We start from the raw sequence: 19,754 nt of genomic DNA, 5'->3' as shown, positions 1-19,754 counted from the left end.
CAGTCCATCACCATGTTGGTGAAGACTGTCTTAGACTTTAAAATAGCTGCTGCTGGCAAACAGCAGAAATTCATTAGATTTAAATGTGTTCTCTTGTGAATAATTTTATTTATGTGAGGGTTCTTCCACAGGGACTCTTCTGTGGAAGATTGAGCAAAAAACCAATAAAGCTTTTGCCTGTGGCAAAGTAACTATCAGAGGAAAACGTCATTGGTATGAAGCTTTACCTCAAGCGGCATTTGTATCCTTGAGTGATGACACAGCCTGGATTATCCGAACAAATGGTGATCTGTATCTACAAACAGGTACCTAAACTAGTCTTTATTTTTCTCCTGGAGTTATGTTTTTATTAAATTACATTCTGGGAGGATCTTCTGATGCTTCAGAAATTACTGGAGATTTTTCAGTGAGAAGTTCCAGGCAAGCAAGGCAGACAGTTTTTCCTGAAAGACATTTTGTTTCTGTCATTAGTCTTCTCCTACAATGGGTTGATTATACTGTGGAGTCCAGTTACAGCTATGTTATGAAGTGATGTCAAGGCTGCGCTCATTTATACTCCAACCTAAAACGCTCTACACAACTTTATTAAATGCAAAAAATATTAGTACTAATAAAAATGTTCCCTGAAAGTAGAGGGTTTTTGAAAACCAAAACCAAATAGAGATTATTAATTGCCTGATGCTGTTTGATTTAAACCATGTTAAATAGTTTTAGTCTAAAGTCCTTCATGGGCTTGTTGGGTTGAAATTCAGATTTTCTGGTCTATAGTGGAAGGATCCCTTTAGAAATGTTTTATCTGTCAAAGGACTCTGACCCAACAGAGATTTCTGTTGAAGGATGAGAGAGAGCATTATTTATTTATTTAGAAAAATGTTTAAACTGCCTTAGTATTAAACAACTCTAGAAAATGCATAAAAATCAATGGCAATGAGTCAACATACTTGTCACACTGTGCTATAGGATTCCCTCATCTAGTAGACTGGCTTTTCAGACAACATACAAGCTGCACAGACAAAGAGGAATCAGAAGATCTCTCTCCTCTGTTTGCAGAAGCATTCAGTTAGCAGGGTTTCATTCTCAGCAAGCCTGGAACCAGCTTATTGTGTTTATACTGCTATGTGATACTAACGAGCAAGCAAATTCAGGGAAGCATCTATTTGTGTTCACAGTTTTCAGGCTTTGATGCTAAGTAATTCAGCAGTAGAAGGGATTTGTGTCTGAGTAGGCAGCCATAGAAATAGAAATTATAAATAAACAAATAGCCTCAGCCTCAATAGGGAAAGTAATTTCTATGTTAGAGAGCTTGTATCTAACACCAGGATGACTTTTCCCTTATTGATTAGGAAAAAATATTCTGGCATTTCTAGAATTTCAAAACATAGCAGTTGATTATTATTTTGCCTTTACTTGTGTACTTTATTGTAATGAGTGTGTGATGACTGAACAGCCCGCCTTTTTCTGTGAGCTACTACTGGTTTTCACAGCACGCATTTTGGCTTGTAATATAGTATGTTTTTGTTCTGCAGAAATTCTCAGAGGCCTGGCCAACTGTGCCTCCCCTCTTCCTGAGAAATTTAATTTCACTCTTGGAAGCTCTACCAATGATTGCAATCAAACTTACCTGGCGGGGGGGTGGGAGGATATGTATTTTGCCCTTGCTGTGGCAGCACATATGTGCTCCAGTAACTATACAGGGTCTAACATGCAGTGGCCAACTTCAGTGGCAAAATATTTCCAGATCCCAGCCCCTGCCCCCTCCCCCCAAATATAAGAATCTTTTAATCCTGCTAATGGGGGCAAGTGTATGTTGCTTTCCTGCTTTCTGGATACTGTTTTAAAATTGTGATAGGTATAGATACAGATTCAGATTCAGATACAATGTGTGTATGTGTTTGTATATAAATACATTTGGTAAGTGTCCTTTTAGCAACCATAATATATCCAGATTTGGGGAAAACACTTTGAAGAGGAAGTTAGGAATTTAAGATTAGGGCTATAAAAATATAGGCACTGCATTTTAACCCTGGTCAAAACTATAGTTTTTTGGTTGTAAATGGTAATTATAAAGGTATTAGTTTATCCTGCAGTACTTTGTTGTTGGACTGATTCTCAAAAAATCTTAAGTAAATATGAATGAAACTGGAAAACAATTGAAAAGAACCAGCATTACACAGAGCGGAGAAATATGTTAAAGGAACATACTTTGGGGATGGGTAGAATATAATAATATCAAAAAGAGAGGTAACTCTATTTTCCCAGTTAGATTATAAATTACATAGAAAGGAAATAAAACTAAACCCAGAAAGCAAACATTATAAGTATAAAAACAGAAAATGATGTATTTATTGCTCTTCTGTATTTTACTTGAAGGCCTCAGCGTGGATCGTCCCTGTGCCAGGGCAGTAAAAGTAGACTGTCCGTATCAACTATCACAGGTTACAGCCAGAAATAATATAATTTGGGCATTAACTGAGCAGCGTGTACTTCTCTTTCGCGAAGGTATAAGCAGTTTCTGTCCTGAAGGAGAACAGTGGAAATGTGATATCATAAGGTAAACAGTTTTTAATCAGTAGGCATGTCCTGTAACAGTTCTTGATTTTGCAAGGACCAGCATTTTCATCATCTTGGTTTGGACTTGCATGTGTTAATTGCATCACATGAAAAGATAGTTTCCCAACCAGGACATCAGGTTTTATTGATTTTTTGTTAAATGGTAGAAAAAGTGTTGTTTTGAAACTCAGCAAAAGAGGGAAAGAATGCCTGTTAAGTTATACCAGTTAACATTTACTTTTTTTCAGGCTTGGATTGAACACCATACACAATTATTATTACATCTTGATAATTAGAGTTATATGCATATTTTATGCTTAAAGCCATAGAACCAGATAATTTTATTGATTTATTTATTTGAAGAATTTATATGGCCACCTATCTCACATAGTGATTCTAGGTGGCTCACAACAACCAATAAAAACAATGGAATAAAAACAGAACAACCCTTCCTACGAGGTGCCAGACCAATCAAACTCTTGACCTCTTGACTCAACCCCATCCTAGCCCAATGCTTGGGGGAAAAGCCAGGTCTTCAGGGCCTTCGGTGAATAATGAATTCTGACCCAAGGAAAGGCAGGCTCTGTTATCTGTCTCAATTTTGCAAATTGTTCATGATTGGCTGCTAACAATTGTATAGTTGGTTATGCTAGTAGCTCTTTCAAGACTTGAGCAGATTGATTAGCTTTTTAGATTATATTTAAATTTAGCAATATTTAATTTGCACTAAGTAGTGTTTGGATATCTTTAAGATGAGCAATGGCATGATCAAGTAATAAACATTGTTATAGCCCATTGATATCAGTGGAATGTAAGTTTCAGTCTCCTTCAATAAAATTTATCTGCAAATATTAAATTGTGCCCATTGACTAAAGTAATACATTATACCACGGCATTTTGATTTTAACGTATTGAACTGTAAATAAATAGAATGAGAATGTACACAGATTCCACTATGGGCGGTGTTTTTTGAGGAGGAGGAAGGAGTACTTTCTGTAAGCATGTTAGTAAGCCCTGGCAACAGCCATCTGCTATAATCCCCTCTAAAATCGACAACTGCAATGTATTTTATGTCGGGCTACCTTAAAAAATTGTATGGAATCTGCAGTTGCTGCAGGCTGCAGTGGTCCATTTACTACTGAGATCCACCGGTGTCATGTAACAGTAGCTTTACAGTCAATATGTTGGCTTCCAGTAGGCTTCTGGGTACTGTTCAAAATTATGTTGACACCCCCCCCCACCTTACTGAGATCCAGATGGCACTCTCCCTAAAGAGATTCAGAAAGGCTGTTAAAATTTAGCTTTTCTAATGAACTTTTAATTAGCATTAAATATTTATGATTTTAAAACTGAGCATGATAGTGTAATAGGGACACAGCAATATTTGTGTTTTGAATTTAATGATTTTATGTTCAGTCTTGTAAACTGACAGAAGTCCTTAAGGAATTGGTTGTATAAATATTGTAAATAAATAAGTGTTGCTTGCTTTTGCAGTGAAATGCAAGGTCTAGAGCCGGTGTGTATTACTCTTGGAGACCAACAGACCATATGGGTTTTAGATATCCATGGGAATCTGTGGTTTAGAACTGGTGTTGTTTCAAAGAAACCACAAGGGGATGACAACCACTGGTGGCAAGTAGGCATTTCCTATTCTATTTCTAGTACAAAGGGGGCTTACTTGGTGGTGAGGCTCAGATCTCTTACATGCATGCATGACAATATCCTGGATTCAAACCCAGCTAAAACATCTCAGGAAGTAGATTTGGGGAAGATCTATATGATGAAACCTACCAGAGCTTGCCTTCCTAAGATAGTGATGAAATCCTGCTTCATTTGCTAATTAAACCTAGATATGCATTGGATGTCTTGTTTCTCTCTTTTGTAGGGATACACTCATAAATCTGTATGATGTTTATTATCAGATTCTGGATCTAGAACTCCAGCCTTGATAAGATAATTACCCAAAATGAGAGAAGGGAGTCTTGATATTCTATCAGTAGAAAAGTGGTAACATTCAACCAATCAATAAGCTTTATTACCTTCATTGAACATTTCAGAAAGAAAAAGAAAAAAGGAAAGAAGACAATTCTGAGACAAAAAATAAAAATCATAACAAAACTAATAATTATAAAACATATTTTACAAATAGTAAAACAAAACTTAGCCACATTCAAAATGGTAACATTCATTTAGACATCACAGAGGAATACATATGTTAGAAAGTTGTAAAGACACTGAAGGTACAACAACATTGTAATAATGTATTTATATTCTACCTTTCTATTCTGGCAAGCAATTAAAGCACCATATAACAAAATGTAAAACCAAAATAGAACATAAAAATGTAGAAATACAGATTAAAAATTATAAAATACTAAAATTATTTAACAAAGTCTGATGAAAGATGTGCATCTTTACCGATTAACTAAACTTAAGATAGTGGAAACCAAACTATCCCCCAAGGGAATGAATAACAGTTTGGCAGCTACATAGGAGAAGGCCTTTTCCTATGGTTCCAGAAAAATAAGCCTTGAATGCAAAGCATCTGCAAGTGGGTGATGATTTTAATAACCACATGTTTGTAATTAGACTTTAGTAAAAGTAAGATGAGTGACAGCCAGTTTGGTGTAGTGGAAGGCATCAGGCTAGAAACCGGGAACGGCGAGTTCTAGTCCTGCCTTAGGCACAAAGCCAGCTGGTTGACCTTGGGCCAGTCATTCAGCCCTAGGAAGCAAGCACTGGCAAACCACTTCTGAAATCTTGTCAAGCAAACTGCAGGGATTTATTCAGACATTCACCATGAGTCAAGATTGACTTGAAGGCACCCCCCTCAAAAGGAAGTTATTTAAATATTTAATTTCACAATGTAGCATTCCCTTAGAATAGCCTTTACCAACCTAGTGTCTTCCAGTTGAATTGAACTTAGTCTCCTGCCAGCACTGCATACTGTGACATGTGGATGTTACCAGGTTGAGAAATGCTTCCTAAACTTAGTTACTCTCAATCACTCACTTTTTTGGTGGCTTCCATGGCTTAAGGTGGCTGTATCTTTTTGAGACTTTCCATCTAGTTTTGGCTGGACTAGCAGGTTACAGTATCTGGGAGTTCTTGTCAAATACAGGATTTTTGTCTTGCATCTGTCTTGCACATTCCTTTTTTTAAAAGGGTATGTTGGCCCACTTGCTGTCAATACAGCATCCAGTTTGTTGAGCAATTATGGTATCTCTTTTGTTCTAAAGGGACTGTTAAATCTCCTGGGCTATTTCCAAGCTACTCAATGTTCTTGTTAACACATCACACAGCTCACTGTAGAACTCTTAACAGTTTTTACTGTCCTACTTCCAAAGTGTAAAATTGAAATAAATCACATGCAAGGCATCCAGAACTCTGAATGATACATTTTTGCATGCCAGGTCTTCCCCCGCCCCCATCCCACCAAAGTCAGAATAATTGCAAATTTGAGATGTATTCCAGCCAGAATGAAATACTTTAAGTCTTCCAATTCCACCTGAAGAAGTAGAGCGATGCATACATTTTCATATTAAAATCAGTCTTGAAGGGCTGGGTACCAACTGGGGTCATGTGTTTTTCATACTTCCTAAAAATGTGAATGATGAAAGGCTGTATGCTGTCAGAAAGAAGTTGTTCCTCTTGGTGGAGTCTTTCTGTGATGTGACAAGAGAGGTCTTAATGTTCTCTGAAACTGATTTAGTCCTTTTGTGTATTTGACACCCCCAGGTAAGCATTACAGATTATGTTGTATTTGACCAGAGCAGCCTTTTCCAGACAATAATCCATGCAACCCAAACAGTAGCAACGGCAGCCCAGGCTCCTGTTGAGAAGGTGGCAGACAAACTGCGCACAACTTTCTGGTCACAACAGCTTCAGTGTCAGCCAAGCTTACTTGCAGTCAACAGCAGTGGTGTCTGGATTTCCTCTGGGAAGAATGAATTTCATGTAGCAAAGGGAAGCCTCATAGGTAAGTGCATTTTTGTTGCTGAGGTTGCTTTTAAACTTGACCGGTTAGTATATGCACATTTAACAATGCAATGATGTCTTCTATTCCTACCAATTATTTCAAAGTAGAAAATGTCTAGACACATTTATTTTGAGCAGTAGTGGTTAATATCGTATCCAGTGCACCATTCCTGGGCATAGTACATACTATCCAACCCCTACATCACTTTGTGAGTGGAAGAGGCATGTGGGAATCAGCAAACATATAGAACTCGGCTGTATCATAGCCAAGCATGCAGAGCCTGATGCTTCTTTCCTGACATATACTCCTGTGGCCTAGTGTCCAGTGTTGCCATCTCTGTTATTACATTTACAGTATATTATTCTGTTTCTCCAGAGACCTAAGTAGCTCACAAAGGATTTCCAGGCAGTTATTTTTTTCTGGGTGCTGGCCAGACCCAATCTTGCTTAGATTTAATGAGGTTGCTGCATCATGTACCTTCAAGCCAAGAACAAATACAATGTATGCATGTTGTGCTGAGCTGCCAGATTTTAAATAAAAAAAATACGTAAAGGATGCTTGTGGTGGAGGTATGAGTCCTATCTAGGATATTTTCAGTTCACCTGAGACCTGTTCTGTATTTACATTTCAATTATGTGTAGTTCAGTTAATCTTCAGAAACTCTTTGTACTGTATGTAAAAATGAAAAAAAGAAAGAAATCTGCCTTGCTTATAGTAGCTTAAAACTGAACTAGAATATTGTGAAGTGGTTTATATATCAAGCAAAATCCAAGTTATGTATAATGACATTCTAATATTCTACATTGGTTTGGTACTGATAACAGCAAAAGAAACTAAAATGCTTGAAGTTTCAAAATGTATTTCAGATACATCAGTAGGACTGGGTGTTAGATATCAGGATTCAAGATCCATAGGTGCGTTATTAGAGAATGAATTAATTTACTCAAAATTCCCACACCAGAGTAGGCAACCTCATTTCCTCCATATGTTTTGGCCAGTATGGCCAACAACAAGAAGTTGGGGTGTGTAGAAGGACAGACTGCCTGAGCAGATTAAAACCACCTGTGCTTCTTCCTCCCCTTCCTTTTTGGCCCTCCTCCATGACAACCCAGTTGCCAATCAAACAGAAGTGTATTACAATCCAAACTTTTGGGAGAGAAGGTAGTCTACTCCTGCTTTAGATTATCTAAACAGATCTTAAATCGGCTAGATTGGGATAGGAAACATTAGGGAAGGAACGATTACATAGCTCATTTTATACAAGAAAGTAATAGGTCAAACTGGATTGTAAAGAATATCTTGTTAGGGTGTAGAGGACAGAGGGAATGGCCTTGAAGGACAGGAGGAAGAGCTGCTACCAAGGCAATGGTCAGATAATAAGGACTTGACCCTGGGCCAATAAAATAACATGAAAAAATGTCTCAGACAAACCCCTCCTTAGTTCACATGAAGATAAGGTGAGGGAGGGGGAAGCACATTCAGACTTGTGAGATTCTGTTACTATAGCTGTTAGAATAAAAGTAATCCTGATTTACATAGCATTGGTTTCTTCGTGTGGTTACCTTGTTGGATTGACATAGGGTTATTACACATTGAACGGAATCTTCTTTCTGAATTCATAACAATTTTCATTATTTGGTCAAAATGAAAATTGAAATCCAGAATATGTGCTTTAAAATGAAAACCTAAAGAACAAAAATGGAATTTAACCATTACTCACTGCACATGGGGCAGGGGTGTGTTTTTATATTGATGGTCTTGCTGTTTTCTTTTGCAGGTACATATTGGAATAATGTTGTGCCTCGTGGCACTGCTTCAGCTACAAAATGGGCTTTCGTGTTGGCTTCTGCAGCTCCAGCAAAAGAAGGTTAAAAATAAGTGTCTCTGTGTGTGTAATGTATGCATATGTTTCTGCTAGGTTAAAGAAACATGTAAACTGACCTTTGCCACCATTTTGTTTATCCATAAAATAGTATTGGAATTGAATAATTTAAGAAAATGTTTAATTCTAAGTTAATATCATTAATACATAGCAAAAAGAAAGGGAATGCAAAATTGGAAATTCCTGCTCTTACTATAAACCTTTAATTTGCACTATGATTTAAGAACTTATAAAGGTCATTCTTGCCAGTCCCTTTAAACCATTGATTCACTCAGAATTCATATATTACATTTTATAAATGATTAAGTAAAACTATAGCTTTAAAATTTGTCATTTATTTTTATATGTCTCAATCCCTCCACATTTTAACTGCATCATCTTCAGTCTAAAGTTTTAAAGATATACTAAGTTTTCATATTACTATATTTTTCTCAGTGCTGTACAGCCTAAGATTCTTCTGTTAACAGTTTTGTTTTAGAACAGTGCCAACATATTATGGTAATTAACTAATTTTATGTTTATTTCCTGAGTATTAGAAATAAAATAAATGCTTTTATATAAACATAAACTATGGGATAAAACTTTTATATATTTTTATTAACTTAAAATTAATCCTCCCTTATGTGAACAAAATCAGCAGTCTGTATTGACTCATGCTCTGCTTGTTGGTTTCCCAGAAACATCTAGTTATTGTGGGAAACGGGATGCTGGGGCAAAGCAGCCACTGATTTGAAAGAATAGGATTCTTTTACAATTCTTAAAGAACTGTTTCTTAGCCTCAGGTTTTTTTTTACTGTAAACTGCCCAGAGTCGCTCTGTAGTGAGATGGGTGGTGACAAATTTGAAATATAAATAAAATATAAAAATAAAATAGGAATAACTTTGAAAAATCTTATAGGGTGTTTTAAGGTTTCCAAAGATTATGCCTGTGAAGTATACTGACTGCATTATGAAAATACTAATACTAGTTATATTAATATTATCTTAGAATACAGAATTTGCTTTATGTACAGGTACTGAATTATTTTTATAATGTTGAAGGTTTCTAGAAAGAACAGAGTTTACAGTGAAAACTTTGTCCTTCCTTCAGGAAGTTTCTTGTGGTTATCCCAAAGTAGCAAGGACCTGTTTTGTGTTAGTGATCAGAATACTCAGTTCCATCCTTCAACTGTTCAGCTACCTCCTGATAGTGAAATGGTATATTATTCAGCCTGCCGGGATGCGATATGGAGCTTGAATAGCCTGGGACAGGTCTTCATAAGGACACTTTCACCAAATTGCCCAACTGGGATGCATTGGACCAAATTGGACCTTACTCAGTTAGGTAAATCTAATTGTGTATTTTTAGAAAATTCTTAGCTGAAATGCAAATAATCGAATGGTATCTTCTGTATAACTGTTAAGTGTTTACACAGAATTGTTCTGAGATTTGAAATGTAATGATAATTAAATATGGACAAATTATCATAAGTTTTTGAAACTCATGCCATATTGGCTACAGAGAAAGGATATGACAAAGAGACAATCAGTTGTGTTTATAGAAGAGAATGTTCAGTATTTTCAGGAAGAGGGATAATGATGTCAAGGCAGCAAGTTATGATGTGCTGTTTTGAGTATGGGTATTCTACATTATGTTCAGAAAGCTTTTTGCTGCCTAAAAAATGCAGTTGAAATCTGATTATCTAGGCATTGGATGTCAATTCCAGGGGCTGGGGTGTGTGTGTGTGGAGAACTCTGTTGCTAGCATATGCATACATAGTTTTAATTTTTGTACCTTTTTTCATGCTAGCTGACTCTTCTCCTTGTCTCGCTCTGTTTTCCTGCTGCTAGTAGCCATTAGGCTGTTTAAAAACACGCGTTGGTGCCACTACAGATGTTTAAAATCCCAGTTGCAAACTGGAGTGGAAGTCATGAGCCAGAGGAGAAGCCCTGAAATGTAGAGATCCCCCTATTCCCTGAGACCTGGAGGACTAGGGAGATAATGCAGGAAATAACACTGTCAAGGGAAATAAAGGTGCTGGATATCAGTCATTTCCCTGGGACTCCACCCTCTAACACAGCAGAGTGTTTAATCATTATCCCTGATTTAAGTGGGAAGATCAAGCAACACAATTACTTTTAATATTTACTGCCCAGCATTGTCTCTCTGGTTACCTATCATTTTATATAAAAGATGAACATTTATCTTTTTTCCTGAAAAAGGTTTCTAGTTTAAAATCAAGAATGTCATTTCTGATTAAATCCCATTAAGCATTGGAGAATTAGCATAATGCACCAATGGATTTTGAAATTTCAATTCTGCTCAGTAGTTCTTCGTGTACTTGAATAGTCATCATAGCATGCGACTTAATTAGGCTTGCTCTGTTATATTCAGAATTTCTATAATAAAGTCAAATGGATTTTGGCAGTGTGCTAACTAACAGAAATCTATGATTATCTGGGTGAACAATTCACATCAGTTTTGGTAAAAGGAACACCCAGAATTGGAGTTGAGAATAGAAGCTGAAAATACTATGCAATAAGTATATATTTGGACATCAGATTGTGGTGCGCATGTAAATAAATGTCCAACAATGCAGAGCAGATGATATGTGACTCCTTGTTCCAAAGATCCTGGTGCTTATTTAAATCAAACCCAACAGCTGAGCCATCAAGCACTGGAGTCAATGTGATCAAAAAGTTTTATGCTATGAGGATGATTTTTAATAGCTCTACTGAAAGTTAAATCAATAGAAGAATGATCCTAATGTTTTCTTCTCTTCAAACTGTTTTTGACTGGTTAGATGTTGTATAACAATATTGAAATAAAGGCAGAATTCAAGAGATTATAAAGGAGTAAGCGAAGATCAATACTTCTATGTCCTTTGATTTTAATCCAGTTTTGATGAATTCATTTTAAGACTTTCTCTTTAGCCACGTAGTTAAAATATTTCATTCTTCTACTTAGTTGTTTGATGTGGTATTCTTCTTTGCTTGGTCTATTATATATATTTTATATACACATATATACACATACATACATACATACCACAAGAATAGGCAATTTATTCACAAGTTTTTCTTCATGATTAGTCTGTTTTGAGTCTTTCTTCCCAGCGTGGGTGACCTCTTTTCTTTCTCTTTCAGAGGTTTTCTTTCATTTATATATATAGTTGTATACCTTTTTTTTTTTGGTCTATTTAAGTACAACACAGTATCTTCCATTTAAAAAGTGCTATGATTGTAATAGAAAACAGTGGTGTTATTTTTCCGTCCAAATTTTATGGTCTGTAAGATGGAAGATACTTTGTTAATTTTCAGCAGGAATTACATGTACTAAAGGAAATGAGTATATTCAGATCTGTAGCAGGATAGGTAATGATGATTCTTGTTCATCATCTGTGAAAAGCATTTTAGGTAACATCTGCCTCATTCTTTGTATTCCTTTGGAAGAAAATTTCAGGAATCTTGTTCCCACATCATGGTATGTTTCACGATCTCTCTAGAATGTCCCTCATGGTACAGGGAAATCTTGCCTCTTCCAGTGATCTCAAGACCTTTTGTCTCAGAAACAAGGGCAGGTTTTGTGCCACAATCTCAAAATGCTGAAGTGAACAGCCATTTGGCACCTACCCTTAAGATGTATAAAAGAACTTTGGGAAATTATACAGCAAGGAACCTGCAAATGGTGTAGCTTTGCTCATGTTGCCAAATCAGATAATTTTGGTTGTTTTTTACAAGCTCATTGATAGATGGAAATGGTAGATTGTCTGTTTATATATTGAAGGTTTTGTGGTCTCTTCTGTTCATATTCACCTAGAGCAATTCTTGCCATTTGTTTTTAGTAGAGCTTGTTTAGTTTCATAGTTGATAGGTTTCTTTTGTAAGGAACTGAACATCTTCAAAATTTCCACTCAGAAATTTGTCTACTCTTGCAACTTGATACTGTTTTTCACATAATACATAAAACACACAATCAGACATAAGGCAACATTTGACAGCACTTTTTAAAAAAATCTTTCAAGATGGTCTTTTGGATAGCCCTTTCAATACACTCAGATTTAGACATTGAGGGGTTGCTCAGTGGGCACTAGACAATAAATACTTTTTTTCTTATTTACCATGTGGTCACTGATCTTCTTTTTTGGCTGATAAAATACAGTATAAAGGTCTGGATGCCAATATGAGAAGGCATCTTGTGCCAAACCTATGTCACCCTGCAGATTTTCCATAAGAAATAATAAGTGTTACTATAACTAAGTGGAGATATTCAAAAGTTTATCTGAGGGTGAATATAGGCCAGGGCATTGAAAATAAGGAGACAGAGTTATTATAAAACATGTCTTTGCATCCTTTGGATTCCACTCAGAGTATTCTGTAGCAAAAAGCATTTCATTGATCCTTATTGGCAAAGGAAAACAACTTTTCATGGTTTTATCACTCTTGCTTACAAGAATGCTTCCCCATTTGTACCTAATCTATTCTGGCAATATTTTTCCTCTGTCTTGTTCCCTTACTGTTGCCTTCATCTTGTTCCCATTCAATGAATGAATCAATCTTAAGTCACCTGTTGCTCTGCCAATGTTAAAATAGTGCTTTATTCCATAAGCTTACAGCAACCAGCAACAGCCACAAGTTATATAAAATCTGTAATACCTGCCATCCATTAAGTTGAAGGTGATGTCAGGTTATTGGTCATGGATGGATTAAAACAGCTTATTGGCCATTTTAGGCTGATATGAACATGCCCTCTCCTGTCTGGTCCCTGGTTAGCTTTCTCTGTCCCCATTCGGATTTACGTCCCTAAAGAGGTGTACTCTGCTAGATGGTCTAATCAGAATTGCACAATAGCACTAGAATGCGTACCCTGTAGTTCTGTAAATGTTATCTCTATGGTCCTTACTAGTTTAGCTCAAGGTTGAAACAGAAAAAAGTGGAGCAGTGCAATCAAACCACCCCTCATTACCTGCTGAATAAAGCATGGCAGTAATTGAAAGTTAGCATCTGTAGCCTGTAAGAAAAGAAGAGAAGTCCTAAATAAAAGTGCTGCTTGTGACTCAATTTCCTTTGCAACTCTGGTTTTTTCCCCCCCAAAGTTTCATTCAGCTCAGAATGGGATAAAAGAGGACGGACTTGGGAAGAAGCCTAGGGATGACAGAAACCTGCAATAAGGGCCATTACATACCCAGAACAATGCTGTGATTGGCAGGTGGGGTTTTTTTTGCTGGCTGGTGATATGCAGAAAATGAAGAATGAGAAAGCTAGAAGAATCAACTAGTGGCTTTGCCTACCATTGCAAGACAGCACCATTCAGCAGTGAGTCAGGATGGACATAAACATAGAGGCAAGTTAGGGATCATCTATGGTAGCCACACATTTCTGTCAGCTCAAACATAAGTGGGTAGCATTTAACTCAATAGTTGGGGAAAGCCCCTTAATGTGGGATTTCATTTCCTGCATTCTGCCATATTGGAAAAGATTATGTGATTTACTGCTTAAGTTTCTGAAAAAAATGATCAGTTGCAGTAGTGATGGCTTTTAGAGCATTTTACTGTAAAAGTTTCCATTCTTAATTGGATCATTATATCTGATAATGGGATATTCCAATCACAGTTCAGAATATTTTACTCATCAGTTTGAAATGTGAATATTTCTTTTTGTTTTCATTTTGCAAAATGCTGCTATGCCCTCCTGCACATTTGCATTATATCCCATTGTAGCTGTGCTTTTCCTCCTGTATTTCTAATATGGTATATACACATTCTAGACCCAGTAATATCACATCTCAATTAAATACCTCTAGCCTTCTTTCCTTGCATTCTTCTAAAATCAAAGAATGTCTAAAATCAAAGAACGTAGCTGAAATTTCTAGGAACATTTAATTTGTTGTTGGAAGATTGACAAACAACTTGGGAGAGTTATTTCACACCTTTATACTTTCTATTTCAATCTTAGAGAAAGCAGTGAACTGTTTTACTGAAAATAAAATACATGCCTTGTGAATCATACAGCTCTTTAAGATAAGAGCTTCTTATTAGCATTGTATGCTGGAAATGAAAAAGTAACTAATCTTGAGATATTTATCCCATAGACCTCATCAGCAGCCATTATTTGCTAGTAACATTTGGAATGTTAAACATTAAAATGTATTTATAGACTTGGTCTGTAAGCTTGGCTGTCTCCCAGGGAGAGTTCACTTGAGTTCATGTGAAAACTTGCATCTCTTAATTATACAACAAATTGTGTTCCATTACATTGCATGGAGAGTTCTTTCCCTATTCTTCATTTAGTGACATATTATTTTAATAACAGTACATATATAGTATATTGTGCTTTGTTACCCTAAGATGCTTCAATAAACAGTTGCTAAATGAAAAAAAGACTTTTTTTCTTTTCTTTGGCTTTAACATCATCCTTCTGCTATAGATGTAATCCATAGCCCACTGTTCCTTGCATACTCTGTGAATATGTGATTTTCTGTTGTGTATAATTTAATTCAGATAATTGTTCTAAGACGGGGCAGGAAACTGAATGGTAGTATTTTCGGCATGTAAAGAATTGCATGTTTATGTGTGAAATCTTCAATCAAGAGGGCTGAAGGGAACATAGTCGCTTTCCAATTAGACTCAACCTTCCTCATGGTAGAGGAACATAAGCTTCTCTATTCTTGGCAGTGAAGGGAGAATTTCATGTATGAATTCCTCTGCAAGTATAGAAACCTCCCCAGTGAAGCAAATAGTAAAGCAGCCCCCCCCCCCAGATCTGTATGAGTAAAGAACGCCTAAAGAGGGCAGAGGGGTACATTCTAGATAATTTAGTGTAGGAGTGTCCAACATTGAGCCTGGTAGGCACATGTGGTATTTTGAGAACACATTAAAGGTGTGGTGGTTATTGGTGGTGGGTACTTATCTGTTTAATAAGTCTGAAATCCAAATTATTTTTGGTGAAAGGAAATACAGTGGTACCTCTAGTTACGAACCCCCCTCCTTACGAATTTTTCAAGATACGACCAGCTCCGGCCCCAAAAATTTACCTTGACATGCAAACTCCGCCTCTACTTACGAACCGGATTCGCGGCCATTTTCCCTGCTGCCATGCGGTCGCGGCTTCCTGTGGGCGAGATCGCAGTAGCAAGGAGACGTTCGGTGAGGCTTGTGGTGTGATTTGTGGCGTTTGGAAGGTTTTTGTGGCGTTTGGAAGGTTTTTGAGGTTTAAAAATAAAATGCATATGTTTCAGAACTGTTTAGCCGTATTTACATTGAACCTTATGGGGGAAATTTACCTTGGGGTGCGACCAGATTTGGAGGGCGGATTAGCCGTATTTACATTGAACCTTATGGGGAAATTTGCCTCGTGGTGCGACCAAATTCTGAGGGCGGAACGGATTAACCGTATTTACATTGAACCTTATGGGAAACTTTACCTCGACTTGAGACCAACTCAAGTTGCAACCAGAGTCACGGAACGGATTAAGTTCGTAACTAGAGGTACCACTGTATGTGCTTAGATCGCCCTTTTTTCATTTTATATTAAAATGGCTGTGGAATACTGGAGAAGAGTATTTAATCCCCACCCACCTGAAACCATTATTAGTCTCTGGGTGAGTGGGGGGAATAGTAACCATGTAGGTTAAACCTAACTGGTGTCATAAATCACAGTTGAAGAGGCTAACTGAATGTCTCCCACTTCTAATTAGGTGCTGTGAAACTTACAAGTTTAGCATGTGGAAATCAGAACATATGGGCCTGTGACAGCTATGGTGGGATTTATTTCCGGGTTGGAACTCAGCCTCTGAATCCAAATTTGATGCTGCCTGCATGGATCATGATTGAGCCACCCATCCAGGTAAAATAACCAATCTTCTTTCAACTAGTCACTTATTTATATGTTGCTGACATCAAAGGATCTCGCATTTCTCCAGTTATGGATTTAAAGATTTAAAGCTGTGGACTTAGAAATATTTGACACGCTTTCTACAACTCTAAAGAATAAATTGAATAGGAGAAGGGAGTGGCTAAAAGATTTCCGGGGTAAAGTGGATGAAATTGTTCTCTAATAAAATCTGTACCACTAGGTATTGTCCTATTCCTTTTGTTTTGTTTAACTCCTCCTCCTCCTCTTTCCATAAAAAATAGTTCTGTAACAAAGTTACCAAGATTTCTTAAATAGAGAAATTTCTATTAAGTGCTAAACTAGCTAAACGTATTTCCTGTACTCCTTTGTATGTTTTCTGACCAACAGAGCAAGGCTCCTAGTTTCACTTGCCCATTCAACATTCTGCTCATAAATACATCTTTTTTGTTGCTTGATCTGGTCGTTCTGTTGAATAGTGCACTGTCAGAATGAACTTGGGTTGGTACATTCAGTGTGATATTCTGGTTGATTTCCACATAAGCTTTCAAGAAGTCCAAGTATATTCATATTCATATACATATGATTTCTATGTTGAAGGATGAGGTACCATCCTTCTAGAATGTGAAATGTGGTTTGTGCAAGCTCAGGTTTGCATATGAAAACTTGATGAATCTTTGCACTTCTTTTTGAAGTAGCCTAGTGGTGGGAATGCAACAGAGATTATGTGTTATGTGACATAACAACTGAGGTTGAATTTCTTGAATCTGTCCATCATTAGTTAGTTTCTGTTTAAAATTGCTAAGGCAGAATGCATTCAAGGCAATGTAAAAGCCATGAAAAAAACACCAAACAGGCCTAACTGACACTGATTAAAGCACTTGAAACATTATCCAGTACCCTGAAGCCTGAGTTTTTCCTTAATGTCTATATCACCAGTAATGCTGCTTCTCTTTGGCATTGCTCCTCATACCAGCTGCAGGGATAATGATTCTCTCTTCTTTCCTTTCCCCTGCCTCTGGGCCCCTTAGAGCTTTCTCAGAGCAAATCAAGATACACTCTGAAAGCAGTTTTAGTCATGTGTTCTCTTACATCATCATTTACTATGTTCTGCATATGTCAGGACCAGCAGCTGCTATTCACTGCAGAGGTAAGCAGAGAGAAATAAGAAGGGAAGGGAGAGAATGCTAATTGTCACTTTCCATCTGACTCCAGTGATCACTGTCTTGCTCTCCCCCATAGTGAAGAAGGGAGGCAGGCAGTGGCGACCAAAGCAACCAAGTTGTGACTTGAAGGCACCACTTGTTGCATAGTGGTTTTATTTATTTTACCTTGTCAGCTGCCATGAATTGATTCAATAGTATATAAACCCAATAAGTAAATAAATAAGCTTTTGCTTTCTTACCAAACACCAGCGCAAAGCAAATAAAACAAATCTTTGTGAGCAAGCAATTTTTTATCTTCCAGAGTCAATTAATTATTTGTTTAAGTAATAACTCCTGATGTCCAATGTATATGAAAGTTATTCCATGCAAATTTGAAAATGCAACGTTATCTTGCCCAAATAAATAAATAAAAAAATGCCCCCTAAATTTGCTAGCTTTCACCTACTGTTTGACCTGCAAATACTTTGTACTGAGCCATTTGGGGAACATTGGAAGTCCATTATTTTGACAGATGAGATTATGTTGCATCATATTCACAGTGATGGGGATGAAGTGCAGGAAAAGCCTAGGATTTCTTTGCTTAAGGTATGAAGCTCTGAAGATATTTTTCCCATTCCATACTTCCTGTACTTCCTAACTTATACTTCCTAACTTATAAATCATGACATTTGCCAAGGAGCTGCTACATTTTCTTAGTCATTATAACACTTCAAAATTCTGAGGTTATGTTCTGCTGGCCATACTGATATGAATCATAAATTTGTAACCTAAAGATAGTGTCATCTTGCTTAAGTTTTCTCAAGCTTCTCAGAGTCATTTAGCCTTGCCTCTGCTGGTGAGCCTGAGCTTGGGGAATAATTGCTATCATTAAACACTGGCAGATTACTAAGAAATATGATCCATTCCCTTCATTTCTCTTTTGGTGGTTATGGGATGGCTCTGGTTTTCTCTCATGTGAAAACAAATATATCTGTTTTCCACCCTGCTTTTTTTGTTTCATGAATTGAGAACAGTAAATGATATACAGGGAGTAACTAGGATGTTGAACAGTTTTTTATGACAGTCTAAGCCCATTCTGTATTTCTTAAAGTTACAAGCAAACTGGCCAACTTTCTTGTATTTTATGAGAACTGCACATTTTGAAATCCTTGGTATATTTGAGTGAAAGTTTTATTTTCTGCTCTGGCTTCCAATAATCTCAAAAATGAACTAATCATCTATGTTAATTCAGTACTATACCATTTATATAATGCAGCATTATGTAATTTTACAGAAGTTCTTGGGATTTGTAGATTAAGTTTTTTTTTTCTTTCTTTCCTTTTAGAAATGCAAGTACTCTATGGCTATAGTAGCAGAGGAAATGTTATTTTACTAACATGTACTATATGACACTGTTTAGAACCATAGAGTTCTAAATCCAGTTAGTGTCATTTGTAAAGTGTTAAATCATTATTGATCAATTTATCTTGTGCCTAAAACACTTCAATCATACATAGACACTTCATATTTTTAAATAAATACAGGTTTCCATTCTAAAATAATTTAAAAGTTTATCAAAAGAAAGTTTACTATCCTTCCCTTCCCCTTTCCTTCCCATACCTTCAGTCTCCAAAGCTTTCCAGACCTTTGGAGGGGCCTTCCTGTACTATATGAAATAGAGCTGCTGGGGAAACCATTTCTTTTCTCAGCTTAAGTTAACTGATCTGAAAATTCAAGAGCAGTTTGAATAATTTCTGACCTCCTTCAGCAATCTAGAACATGCCATATTGCACTGGAGATCAGGCAGCTCTCTTGAACAGGCAGGTTTTTCAAGGGATGCAGAGATTATTTTAACTTAGAATCTAAGCTTTCAGTGTTGGCTGAATCAGAAAATGATACAATATTGAATACTGCATTATAGCATTACAGTGGTACCTCGGGTTACCAACGCCTCTGCTTACGAACTTTTTGGGTTGCGACCAGCTCCAGCCACAAAAATTTACCTCGGTTTGCGAACTCCGCCTCGGGGTACGAACCGGATCCACGGCCATTTTCCGCTGTGACACGTGGTCCGCAGCCATTTTTCCACCCGTGACACGTGGTCCGTGGCCATTTTCCGCCCGTGCCACATGGTCTGCGGCCATTTTTCCACCCTGCCGCGCAGTCCGCGGCCGTTTTTCCGCCCTGCCACATGGTCCGCGGCCATTTTTCCGCCCGTGCCATGTGGTCCGCGGCTGTTTTTCCGCCCTGCCATGCGGTCCGCAGCCGTTTTTCCGCCCTTGACGCGTGGTCCGCAGACGCCAGAACGGATTAACGGTAATTACATTGAACCTTATGGGAAAATTTGCTTCGGGTTGCGAACAAATCG

General features: G+C 37.2%; 1 protein-coding gene across 6 annotated transcripts in view; it reads left to right on the top strand.

Moving 5' to 3' along the window:
* Positions 1–19,754, top strand: part of TECPR2 (tectonin beta-propeller repeat containing 2) — a 67,469-nt gene that overhangs the window by 21,877 nt on the left and 25,838 nt on the right. For all 6 annotated transcript variants that reach the window (XM_088149816.1, XM_088149815.1, XM_088149811.1 and 3 more), the window contains exons 11-17: positions 132–305; positions 2,371–2,551; positions 4,045–4,186; positions 6,289–6,529; positions 8,307–8,396; positions 9,502–9,735; positions 16,087–16,235. In XM_088149816.1, coding sequence (XP_088005942.1) covers positions 132–305; positions 2,371–2,551; positions 4,045–4,186; positions 6,289–6,529; positions 8,307–8,396; positions 9,502–9,735; positions 16,087–16,235 — 1,211 coding nt within the window. The remainder of the gene's footprint in view (positions 1–131; positions 306–2,370; positions 2,552–4,044; positions 4,187–6,288; positions 6,530–8,306; positions 8,397–9,501; positions 9,736–16,086; positions 16,236–19,754) is intronic.

The sequence above is a fragment of the Python bivittatus genome, unplaced genomic scaffold (assembly GCF_059951505.1).
Source record: "Python bivittatus isolate LINGU-HERP-01145 unplaced genomic scaffold, Pbiv_v1 ctg000580_np1212, whole genome shotgun sequence".
NCBI classification, from domain to species: Eukaryota; Metazoa; Chordata; class Lepidosauria; order Squamata; family Pythonidae; genus Python; species Python bivittatus.
This window is presented reverse-complemented; position numbering and strand designations above follow the sequence as displayed.